This window comes from Xenopus tropicalis, chromosome 9, assembly GCF_000004195.4.
Source record: "Xenopus tropicalis strain Nigerian chromosome 9, UCB_Xtro_10.0, whole genome shotgun sequence".
Lineage (NCBI taxonomy): Eukaryota > Metazoa > Chordata > Amphibia > Anura > Pipidae > Xenopus > Xenopus tropicalis.
This window is the reverse complement of record NC_030685.2, coordinates 69,974,253-69,988,008: the sequence shown is the minus strand read 5'-3', so window position 1 is coordinate 69,988,008 and position 13,756 is coordinate 69,974,253. Positions and strand designations below refer to the sequence as shown.

Genomic DNA, 13,756 nt, shown 5'->3' with positions numbered 1-13,756 from the left:
CACCAAAAGGGAATCAAAATTGAAATTGGAAAATGTTCTCAATTTGTCTTGGATTATTCCACATGAAAAAAATATCATAAAATATATCCTGTCTATATATATAAACCATTTGTCATTATTGAGGTTTTTTTTAACCATGAAAAAAATATTCTTGCATTGCCGAGATTCTCATAGACTTGGATAGTAAAGCAACTCTTTAGAATTCTTGAGATTTGGATAAATAAAAATAATTTTATAGATATACCCATTTTAGGGAACTTTTAAATAGATCTTACATTTTTTATTTGTAGCCTGAAACTGTCTGATTGTCAGGGTCAATGACCTTGGATACCAAAAATACAGGTACATTTTAAGAGGCTGGTATATTGATCTATATAAGTCTTTTTAAAACTTAGTACTTTTCCACTAGCAGGTTTACAAAAAAGCTTGAATCATTAAGTAATTTGCATTGTTTCAATAATTTTTTAAAATGTAAAAAAATAAAATAGCTTGAGTGTTGAAAATATACCACCGATTGGTTTTAGTTGACACCTTGGCACCGATTTACTAATCCACGAACGATCGAAAGCGTCCAAATGCATTTTTTTCGTAATGATCGGTATTTTGCGATTTTTTTTCGTCGCCGTCGCGACTTTTTCGTAAATTGTCAAGACTTTTTCGTAGCCGTTACGGCTTGCGCGAATTGTCGGGACTTTTTCGTAGCCATCGCGAAAAAATCGAAAGGTTTTCCTGCCGTTTACTAGCGCTCAATATGAAAAAGTCGCAACAATTCGTGCAAGTCGTAACGGCTACGAAAAAGTTGCGACAATTCACGAAAAAGCCGCAGCGGCGATGTAAAAATCACAAAAAATACGAAACGATTTTTTCCCATTCGGGATTCGGATTCGTGGATTAGTAAATCAACCCCCTTGTTTCATTTGAATTTTCGATGTTTTTGTATGCAGACTTCCAAACTTTAAAGGTATAGGACCCATTATCCAGAATGCTCGGGACCAATGGTATTCCGGATAAGGGGTCTTTCCGTAATTTGGATCTTCATACCTTAAGTCTACTAAAAAAATCAATAAAACTCAATACAATTATTTTGCATCCAGTAAGGATTAATTATATCTTAGTTGGGAGTCAAATACAAAGTACAGGTATGGGATCCCTTATCCGGAAACCCGTTATCCAGAAATCTCCGAATTACAGAAAGGCCATCTCCTATAGACTCCATTTTAATCAAATAATTCAGAATTTTAAAACTGATTTCCTTTTTCTCTGTAATAATAAAACAGTACCTGTAATTTATCCCAACTAAGATATAAATAATCCTTATTGGGGGGGCAGAACAATCCTATTGGGTTTAATTAATGATTTATTGATTTTTTAGTAGACTTAAGGTATGGAGATCCAAATTATGGAAAGACCCCTTATACGGAATACCCTTGGTCCCGAGCATTCTGGATAACAGGTCCTATACCTGTACTGTTGTATTTTTACAAAGAAAAAGGAAATCAATTTTAAAAATCTGAATTATTTGATTAAAATGGAGTCTATGGGAAACAGGCTTTCCAAAATTCGGAGCTTTCTGGATATCGGGTTTCCGGATAATGGATCCCATACCTGTACCTTGTCACTAACATAATTAAAGTTTACCAACCAGGTAGCAGTCTTAATTATACACTTGAACACACTTTTGTCTATAGCATAGCACAGTTTATTTTAAAGGTAAACTACTCCTTTAAAGGCATAAAATCACTGTATATCTATCCTGTTTCCTTTTCTTTCATAGCTAATGTGCAATATTTTGCTGCACGTGAACAAATGAATCATTAGAAGTGGCAGATTGCATAACCATTGCATAAAATTGGTGATTTTTTTTTTTTTCTTTAAGTTTTATAAAATCAATACATGTATTTGAACAACATGTGTGCTTTTTGGGATTTACACGAAGGCTTAAAGTTCATAACATTACATAATCTGTTCTGTAGGCTAACTGCCAAATAACAGCCTCACGCAGGCTTTAATGAGCAATTTTCACCCACTCACCTTCTGTAAAACAGGCATCTGGTTCCAGAGCTTCCTCAGATTCTATATCTATTGGTTCCCCCTCTCCTTCCGCCACTACCCCTGGTGGCCTGATATCAACAGTGCTGCCTTCAGATGAACTGGTCATATTTAGCTTCTGTAAAGAAAACCCCATTAAATTATTTTACAGTTGTTTTACACAGGATCCAAGGAGCTGGTGACAAGGCTTCTAGAAGATCTCTGCTGGCACCTAACACTACTTCATATTTTATATCTGATTTTTTTTTTCTTCACAATTTTTTTATCTGACACCAGTTGCTAATACTTCCTTTTCCTAAAAGAAAATTTAGATATTCTATTGTTGGTCCTTCAAATCCCGGACAACCTCCTAAGCATACTGCTCTTTTTAATAACTATTACAATGAATACAAGTAGAAAAGACAATAATAAAACTGGCAAAAGTGCTATTACATACCTACTTTGGCATAACAAGTCTGTTGTACCTAAATGTCTCACTACCCCTACCTCATTATCACCATTGCTCATTAAAATACATATACAAATTGCATATTCACGTTAAAAGCTAATAAAGTACATCAATTAACAAGCAAATGCATTCAATATATGTCAATGCACCCATAATGTTTGCTGTGCATTTTCAAACTACTTGCTTCTTTGTTACTCATACTCATTCATATTCAATTGCCATTTTGAATTTCCGTTGCTTCGGTAATGTTTTTGTTTCATTGTCGCTGAGAGTCGCTCTCAATTGTAATCAATCAAAAAAGGCCTGGGAAAGGTGAGGGATTCAAAACAGGAATGTGTAACCTGGAATAAGTATGAGTAGCCATCTACATCACAGTAGTTTAACTGTTAGCATTCCAAATCAGCATTCTCTAACCTGGCATAATGTTAATACTGTGTAATGTATAACATTGTTGATGGTTGCACTGAATAAGAGCAAATGTACATATGGAATGATGAAAGCATATAAAGTTGTAAATCACAATTGTTGTTACAAATCCTATCAAAAAGTAGAAATAGTGTTGGTTTGTGAATTATACAATAGATTTGTTTTTTTATTGATTTAATATCAAAGGGCTAATCATTGCAGGGGCATGCTAGTTCATGGTACTGGTTATGTGGCTGATAAGAATGTGGTCAAAAATCTATCTATCTATCTATCTATCTATCTATCTATCATCTATCTATCTATCTATCTATCTATCTATCATCTATCTATCTATCTATCTATCTATCTATCTATCTATCTATCATCTATCTATCTATTTATCTATCTATCTATCTATCTATCTATCATCTATCTATCAATCTATCTATCTATCTGTCTATCATCTATCTATCTGTCTGTCTGTCTATCTGTCTGTCTGTCTATCAATCTATCATCTATCTATCATCTACCTATCTATCTGTCTGTCTATCTATCAATATCTATCTATCTATCTATCTATCTATCTATCAATCTATCATCTATCTATCATCTATCTATCTATCTATCTATCTATCCATGTAGCTTAAACTATAACTGTACCCTTAACTATAGTCTTTGGAGGTAATAATTAAAGAGGTGGTTAACTATAAGCTAACTTTTAGCATGTTATAGTATGTCCTATTCCTAGCAACTATGGTTAGTTATTTGACTTCCTCTTCTACCTCATTGCATCTTTCAAATGAGGGAGGGGGGTCACTGACCCCAGCAGGCAAAAAACTATTGCTCAATTGCTAATGGTTAATTTAAAGGTGAACTACCCCTTTAAAATGAGGACATTGATCTTTTGAACTATGAGAACTCAACATTTATTTCACTTCCCCAATAGGATATCAGATCTTAAGCTGTTTAATACCAATATTACTTTTAATTTTAATAGTGTCCAATTTTTCATCCTGGGGTAAAAGATGCATCTTGGCATCTTCAATATCAAATTTCTACTTCTGTTCCCAGTACTTGGTTGTGTACTTGGCACAGAGCTTAAAGATTTTACGTGACATTTTATTAAGCTATAAATGCTCCCGGTTATCAGCTAGATTGCTGAATGTCCAATTGGAAAGTGAACACATTTGCAGTCAGAAACCGAATCCTCATAAAGAATGTTTTTCAGTACAATTTGCTCTCTATACTTGCATCATTCCCATATGAATACAGATTCTGCCACAATGCTTCAGCAAAGCAATGCTTGTCACAATAATAAAGATAAAATGCAAAAACCATAAAGGTCTGGAATAATGTGTGACAAAAAAGATGAAATGATAAAATAACTTCACCATGATTAGATACAAAAACATACAGTGCATTTTATCAATATGTAGTATCTGTGATTTTTGCTTTAAAAAGAGAGATATATCAATGTTTCCCAGCTACAAAGCATCATCTGCCAAGCAGTTTGTTAAATGGGGGGTGAAGAAGTGCCAATAAATTTGAAGCAGTCTAAAATTTTCTAGTCAAGGTTGTAATTCCCAACAGAGATATAGTATAGGTAAGCAAAGGAAAACCATAGCTAAATAAAAAGAAGCTGCTATAAAAGATCATTTTGCTACACGTCAAACTCTCCAGAGATGCATTCAATTAATTTAAGTCACCACTATTTATGCTGAATGTTTCTGCATATGAGAAAGATACCCTGATATATTTGAACAGGTGTAGCAGCCAGTGAGCCCTACAATGTAGTATTACAGTGCTATTGCTGCTCGTTGTTGCATGGATTCTTGCATTTTGCAACAATATAGTGCTTAGTAATGTCTTCAGTTATAATTGGTGCTTACTTATGTAATTTCGGAGTTCCATGACCTGTGAAAAAAACACTTGGCCATCACATTTTTCCTTTTAGGCTTGTGGTTTTCCTGTGTGATTATAATATCAACATCTTCACGTAGATAAATTCAATTCTACATGTTTTTTGCATGCCTGTTTGGAAGACTGCTCATTGAGTACATGCTCGCTATCCATATAGTTGGTTTCACTCCCCTAGTTGTGGCTCAGGGCATCTGGACTGTGCTGATTTTCTTTTGGACTGTCTTGGCTCTTATAATATCCTTATATTTTACAATAGGGGTATGCTATTCACTACTATATATATAGTCTTGTACATATATCTGTTGCTATATTAGGATACTTATGTATGTTAGTTATAATCTTTTATATACAGCTACTTGCTCTTAAGTCACCGTTTAGCCATAGTTTTCCTATTGTACCTTAGGTCCTTGTCTATGAACTTTTCCACAGGAAAGACGTATGATACACTTTCAAAGAACAATCCTTATAAATAATACAATATGCTTTTACCAATATATCCATAGCATATTTTTTTAATTACAGAAAGGATTTCCTGTTGTTATAGCACTTAAACAAGATAAAAGTTGTGTTTTTTTCAAATCTTACAGGTGAACCATTAATGGTACCTCTAAAAATAATATCACAGTAAAGTTTGCTACGAAATGAACAGGACACAATGTAAATTGAATTTAAATTTGACAAAAACATTAAAATACAGTCATCTATACATTATATCTACCATAGTCATTCAACTATAGAATTATTTTGTAGCTATTTACTGTCCCAAACTCTTATTGCAGGCACTGTGTATAGTTGATAGCGGTGGTGGCACCTGATGGTGGAACTAAAAAACTCAATCAGTCTCCCAAGCTAAACCCCAGAGACCAAGGTTATTTTATTCTACATGCAGTAGATTAAAGAGATCATAAAGTATCTTATTGGTATAGAAATTACAACAACTTCCAGCTTTCATATTTTCTTCCAAATATTACAACAAATGTAAGAGATACATCTCCGCATCTTTCAGACTTCTGTGGAACACTAGGGAGTTCATGTGTTAAAATCCCTGTTTCTAGACAAGAACTAGTAAAGATTTACATAATTAAATGTTTTTAACTATTCAGCCAATATATATTGTAGTATATAAATAGTCATTGATTAGTAGAGTCAGGTTTACATCAAATATCTGACTGAGAAGGTTTACTACACTCCTCTTGTTTCTTGCATGATGATAAAGTCAAGGCCTTTTCTGATTTCCTTTTTTTATTCAATAAAAAATATACAGAATAAAGTATTATTATCCTTTCTTTATATAGCATACTGGAGTATGCGGACAAAACCCACCCAGACACGGGGAGAAGCTTGGTATCAAACTCAGGTCCCTAGCACTGCAGAGCAGACGTCTTTGCTAAGCCACCATAGCACCCATTATGTTACTATAGTAAACAGTAGTAAATCTAACCTAAAGTGCCACCCATTTCTATCCACATCCAAAATGTTAAGGGTTTCAAATATTTTAATATGCAAGTTTCATTATGGATTACTGAAGAGGAGCTATGTTAAATAAAATAAGGTCATCTTAGAGTATTTTTCCATAGATGCTCCCTTGGAATTGCAGTACAGCAAAAAGGTGATTTGGCACATGGTGTGGAAAACCAATCTTAGGTCTTATTAACTAACCTAATTAACCTAACACCTTAGGTCTTTTTACAAATGATCAAAGGTAATGGTGCAAGTTCTTTTGCAACTGCAACTGCAGTTTGCCCAAACAACAAGCTGCAAGGCCATAGTACATGAATACATTTGATTGTTGCACTCTTCACAACAAAATGCTTTGCACCTTGGCAGCCTTTATTATGGGAACCATGGCAGCCTTTATGTATGGGAAACACTCCATCTATGGAAAATGATGGTGTGAAATAATGTGCCAATAATGTTTTTGACTGTACAAACTACAATGTAATGTAATTTGGTAACTACAACTTTCTTAGTTAGTTTTCATATTATTCTAGCTTAATCGCCAGTTTGAAAATTGCTTATTTATAGTCACTGTTATTTTATTTACTTTTAAAAGTAACTATTTGCCTCTTGGCTATGCTGTGGCTTCAACGTGGAGGACCCAAACCTAGTTTTCTAAGCCCAACACATAGATTTTACAATACATATGTACAGTGGAGCCGTAACCCTCCACATTTAACCTGACCCCCCAAAAAATTAATTTCCATTAAAACTTTAAGAGTAAGCAGACTAATGGGTTTATTTATCAATTTTTGAGTTTGTGAAGTCGAGATTGTTGTTCTATTTCAAATAAACTCACATTTCGAATGATTGCTTATTTATTAATAAGGAAAACTTGTTTTAATAATAAACTCGAATATCTAGAATTTGCAAATTTACAAACTTGAACAATCAGAATATCCAAGGCTATTGTGATACTAATATCTATAGTTAGTACTAGTGGTTGTATATATAGTTTATGTATGTGAATGTATAGATTGGTAAGTATGGGTTTGTGTGTGCTAGGTTTACTTGGATGGGTTGAACTTGATGCACTCTGGTCTTTTTTCAACCCTATGTAACTATGTAACTTGAAAAAAACTCGAAAATCTCCAATTGAAAATATAGCTTGACTTTACCTAGGACAACTTCCATTGACTTCTATATAAACCTGCAAACTTTAAAATTTTGATGCTTTACATTCGAGTTTTCAGATATGAATAATAGTGATGAGCGAATCTGTCCCATTTCGCTTCCCTGAAAAACTCACAAATCTTTTAAAAATTTTGCGAAATGGCAAAAAAATTGCACGCCAAAAAAAAATTCTTGTGTGCGTCAATTTTTTTACGTGGGCAACAATTTTTTTAGATGCAGGCGACTAATTTTTTTGATTCAGGTGACTATTGTTTTGACACGGGGAAATTTTTTTGACATGGGCGATAAAATTTTTTTTCTCTGCGTCGAATTTTGTTGCCCATTTCACGAAAGAATACGCTAATGGTGAAACACAGAAATTTGCCGCAAATCCATGCCTGTGGAATTATTATTTTACCCATCACTAATAAATAAATATCAGACATTTGAGTTTTTGAGCCATAATTCGAATTGTTTGAGTTGTTGAGCTAAAACACCCAAATTGAATCTCCCAAACTCGAACGTTGATAAATCACGCCCTATGTACCCTATTCCAAGTAAATGTTGATATGAATATAATCTAGTGAATATTTTAAGGAAAGTAAAACATATAACAATAAAGAAAGGTATGGTTATTTAAGATCAAACAAATGTATATGAATTGTAATATTATACAAGAATAATGTCTGCTTGAACAAGCCAACATTTTCCAAACATTGCTAATATTATTGCAAATAGATTGCCTAATGCTAATCATCTGAGGAAATACTCATTTCTCCTTACAAGCGGGATTAAAAAACACGTTAAATGTTATCACCCTTAACCATATTGACCAGTTGCTTACATTATGGAAGTGTAAATTGTTCTACTTCAACATACTCGCTAATAAATTCCTTTCTGAGAGTTTACTGTATTCTGCAAGTCCTAGGAGTTCTTTACCAGTTTAATTTACAGTCAAATATATATAAATTTGTTGCAATAAGGATGATGCATGCTCTTTTCCCCTGTTTAAACTCATGATTTTAGAAGCAATATAGTTTTAGAGCATGCATTAACTGCAGAGGAAGAACTTTTAACAAAAGCAAATAAAAACCAATACATTTCTGAGAATAACTTAAGAACCTGGGTCATGAAAACAAAATGTGTTAATATTGCCATTGCCAATCTTTTCAGACCATGCTGTGATGTGAGTCACGAGACTCCGTCTAAGCCTATTAGCTGTGCATGTTTAATTTTGGATTGCAATGGACAGGCAAGGGACATAGCTGAGTTGCATGCAAGCCAATCAATATTTATTGTAATCAGATATTATTTGGGTTAACCTTAGGAAATGTGGTGACACGTTGCTCTGCCTTGTTAAAAAGCACCAGAGCTGCATCCTTGATTGCTCCTGCTTGATTTTACCCCTGCGAGAAGTAAAAAGGGCAAGCAAAAGAAAGTCACATTAACAATATCCCTAACTTTCCTCTTTGAGATTAAACATGTCAGTTTTTCCATTAACTTTCTTACCAAGCCAAACAAAACAGTCAATGTAACAAAACAGATTTGTGATTATTTTACTAATGGTAGGTTGGAAGGCAGAGATGTATTTATATATAGTCAAGAACAGGAATTGCCAACAATTGATGACTTTTTTTGAAAATGAATTCCATCTCATAATCAATTCAGTTGTAGCATGATAAGAAATGCCTTTGTCAAAAAACAATAATGCTGTATCCCAGTATCATTGATGCCTGAGAGTAGCGATGGAGAGTCTACATTTATCTATCTATTGATTAAAAGAGAAATCTCGGGTTAAACAGTGGCTTTTTGTGAAGTTTATAGGGTGTCATTTTATTAGTCTTGTTCTCCGAATGGAAAGATGATCTTATCCACTACTTGCTGTATAGAAGGCATTTTATCAATTCATATAATACAGAGACAAAGAAATTAAGATGACATTTTAACTTAGATCTATAATATTATGAGATCCTTTTTATAGATACATTTATGAAATTTACACACATTATTGGATATAGTAAAATCTCAACTCATTCCACAGAAAATGTTATTACAATAGTCAACACTTTATTGTCTTTATTTCTCCTGTTTCTAAACAGAAAGTCAAAAAAAAAATTCCCTTTGAACCATATTAGAGCAAACCCAGTCCTGCTGCAGGTTAAATGATGACCCAATACATTATTTGTATCCTGCTATATAATAACCAGTAACTATGATATTATCGCTTTAGAGTGAGGGCTTCATAACAATCACACAAAGGCACACAAACATGGATTGATGTCCTGCCAATTTTGATCTATGAAAACAGCTGGTTGAAATAGTTAGATATGTGTGTGGTCTGCTTAACCCTGCAATAATATTAAAAGTTAAAAATGGCAGGGGTATTCTATTTTTATCATCAATTTCTGTGACCATATTTTTGTTCTATGAGTCATTCTGCCAAAGGGAAGATTAAGTATGGAGTCACGAACTGCATACTGTACAACAAGCTGCGGAACGCGTTCCATTCAAAGAAAATTCTGTAGAGCTACCAAAATTACACCCAATCATCTCCTCTGTTTAACCGGAGAGTTCTTTTGTATGAATTGAGGGGTTCCCACCGATAGAGAAATCAACGGTTTCAAACTTAGGCATCAGTAACACCGATATGTATGTATATTTCTGGTTTTGTGGTTTGAGTTTATCCAAGTTTAGAATACCTCACTGCTTAGAAGGAAGCTATACTTTATATATATTTATTGTGCAGATTTAAACACTTTTTTCTCTGTTACTTCGTTATAATTTTTATTTTTGTATTTGTATTGTTAGCTGTTTTATCCACTATCCATGCTCACATTCGTTGTCTAACCATTCATTTTTGACAAAGTTATGTTTTGCGCTTGGCTGCTCAAGGATAAATATGTTTAACAACTGAGTTGCCCTGTAGGAGCCAAGAGCAAATTTTGCATAACTCGTGCAGGTTTGATATTTCCATTATCCATTTTCTTTCCCTGTGTGAATGTGATTTATATTGATGCTAGGCTTTACAATGGCAACAGCAGTCTAAGGTTTAACTTTGAAGGACACAGTTTAACTCCTTTACAAAGGAGAAGTATATAGGGTGTATGTCCTTCATTTAAACATGAAAACTAGGGGAAATGTGTGAAGATAATAAGAGGCATGTAGGCATTCTCCGACTTAATGCTTATCAAATGGATACACTTCTTCTATTAGGCAGATTAGGAGATTTACTGGAAAGAAAAGTATTCTTTTTTCAGTCCTGTATATCTCTCTGGCACATTTGAGTGGATTGGGGTTTTTTGATGTTTAGTGACCAAAGAGTACATCAAATTAAAACTTTATGTATTGTAGAAGTTTGAGGTAGTTAAATAATTTTAGAAAATGTGTTTCATGGATATGGAATAAAAACTATAAGGGGCTGATTTACTAATCCACGAATCCCAATCCTGAATGGGAAAAAATCGGATTGGAAACAAACATTTTGCGACTTTTTCGAATTTTTTGCGATTTTTTCGTCGCCTTCGCAACTTTTTTGTTAATTGTCGAAACTTTTTCGTAGCCGTTACGACTTGCACGAATTGTAGTGACTTTTTCGTAGCCGTTACGACTTGCGTGAATTGAATTGACTTTTTTGTAGCCGTTATGACTTGCGCAAATTGTCGCAACTTTTTCATATTGAGTGCTAGTAAACGGCGGCCAAATCTTTCCGATTTTTTTGCGACTACGAAAAAGTTGCGACAATTCGCACAAGTCGTAACGGCTACGAAAAAGTCGCGACGGCGACGAAAAAATCGCAAAATACCGATCATTACGAAAAAAAAAACGCATTCGGACGCTTTCGATCCGTTTGTGGATTAGTAAATCGGCCCCTTAGTCTTGATCTTGAGGAGATACCAGAACAAAATATTGTACAAATTCACACATATGGATAAACACTGAGAATAGAACATTCTCAACCTCCATTACTGTGGTCGAGCAACTAGTCCTCTGCTCACAGGAAAGTTGAGCAGAGGTGGTATTGACAAATCTGATATTTCCACTGAATTTTTTTAATTCATAGGTTTATAGTCCAAATGACAAATTTAAAACTCAAACTGTCTGCTTCCGATTCTGCTAGCAAGATTATTATACATTATTTTTCTTTTTAATTAATTGTAAGGGCAAATTCTAACTCACACATAGTCCATGTCCGGAGAGCTACATTATCTTGCAGATTGGTGTATAGTCAGAAAATTCTTGTGGTAATTAACATAAAGGCAGAAGTAAATGAAATGTAAAGCATATTATACTGCTGAACATTTAGAATGGCGCTGACTTCAGGGAAAGAATAATGTTTTTTTAATCTACACTTAAATGCTCTTCAGCTTCATATAAATGGCTAGTTCTCCGATATGATAGAACCACCATCTAACTAGACAACCTCTATCACTCTTTGTTTCCTGGATGCCATCACTGTCTACCAGTTCTGTCCAGCCAATCATAATGTGCCAAGTGTTTGGATGACAATAATACCTTGTGCTCCATTCCAGTTGACCAGTCAGAAATTGGCAGATGTACGCATCACTAACATCTATAACCTACAGTGCATGACAGGTGAAGGGTTGAAGGTTCATACTAAAACACATCCCAGGAATACCTTACAGAATATGGAGAACCTCAGTCTCTGATCAATAGTAAGTTTGGGAGCTAACACTTTTGCCAGTGTTAAAAGATTCACTAAAGTTTTTCCCATTATATTTCTCTAGCTTCTGTTTAAAAGCTTGCATTTTCAACACCATATAACACTCCATTGATCTTTTATTCTCTGCTACTACCTTTATGGTCCCCTCCTTTAGCCCTAATAACCTTGATAATATAATAGGGATGGTGATTAGGGGATTATAAAATATATAACTATATACATATTATGGATAATGCCAGGAGTTGCTTCTACACACTTTTACCATAATAAATGCTGATCCTTTGTAGACTCCTTACTAATGTCTGGGCAGCTTACTGATGCCTGCGTTATCACATTCATTTCTATCAGAATATCCCTCGGCAAGCAGAAAAGAACAATGTGTAAAATTGAAAGAAATACAATAGAGAAATAAATAGTGCCTGATTGTTTACATATAATAAAGCCAAAAACATAAATGAGACCGAAATATCTAGAATTCTTGTTATATTATTATTAACCAAGAGTCAAGTCAATAGGTTTGAACTCATTTGATAATTCATTAAAATGTGTTATTTTTTTAATTCAGAGAACTGTACATCACGCATATTGTGGCCTCTCCTCTCTTGGCTCTGAAAGCACCATCCAAGTGCTATAATCCCATTTTGCTTGGTATGAACAAGATAATCCCACCTATACAGAACAATGTAAACTATCTTTGGGTGGTGCTAGACAGTATGTGTGGTGTTTTGGGGGTATAAAGCACAAAGCACTATAGGATAGTAACTTCTGAGTTTAATATAGTTGGCACCTCTCTTTAGTTGTTCTCTGTGCTGTACATAATACTATTCAAGTAAATCACCAGTAGTAGAATAATTGCACTGTTACTTACAGTCTAATCAAAAACAAATTCCAATAAACTGGTTTGAGAATTTGATGTAAATCCAAATATATATACAATTTAAAGAATGTTGCATACCTGAAGAAACCGTCAGAAGAAATACAAGACACGGAAAAAGTTGACAACAAAGCATACCTCTTTACTTTCTTCCAGGTCAGACTCACTGCTGAAGTCTTCTGTATTCAGATTCTCGAAATCCGATTCCCCAACCGCTATGGGCACCGTTACGGTTAGGCTAGGGTTGTGTATAAATGACATATAATCGTTCTCATCGATAATGTACTTCTCAACACTGCTGCCTACTCCACTAGTTGTCCCATTGTCTCCTTTGTGATAATCAAGGACTTTATTTATTTCGACTGCGTTATGGTTGAATAAGCAGCTTTCCCTTTTGTTGTGAAGTTCCTCCAGTGGTTTGATTTCATCTAGACCTTTTTGCTTCTTAACAAAAGCTTTCTGGATGCATTCTCGAATTGTTTTTTTGACATAATCTATTCCCCTTTGAATCCTTCCCACAGCAATCTGGAGATTGTTCATTTCGTTGTCATCATCTGTGGCTGTGAGGTTGTCTGAGCTAAAGGAGCTCAGAAGCAAGGCCAGGAACAAATTCAAAACCTGTGCAGTGCATAGAATGATGAGTGTTTTACATCTCTTACACACAGCCCATGATCCCCTTAGCCTTGAAAAGTTATATTTAGCATTGTTATGGGAAAATAAATGTTATATAAATGACGAGAAAAAAAAACAAATCTTTTTTTTATCTCTA

The 13,756-nt window shown here is 34.3% G+C and overlaps 1 protein-coding gene across 4 annotated transcripts in view; it reads right to left on the bottom strand.

Annotated features, from left to right (window-relative positions):
* The window catches only part of scn1a (sodium channel, voltage gated, type I alpha subunit), a 138,631-nt gene that overhangs the window by 26,936 nt on the left and 97,939 nt on the right, over positions 1 to 13,756 (bottom strand). For all 4 annotated transcript variants that reach the window (XM_012971277.3, XM_031892943.1, XM_031892942.1 and 1 more), the window contains exons 17-18: positions 13,126 to 13,605; positions 2,032 to 2,167 (exon numbers count right to left, since the gene is read on the bottom strand). In XM_012971277.3, the coding sequence (XP_012826731.2) occupies positions 2,032 to 2,167; positions 13,126 to 13,605 (616 nt within the window). The remainder of the gene's footprint in view (positions 1 to 2,031; positions 2,168 to 13,125; positions 13,606 to 13,756) is intronic.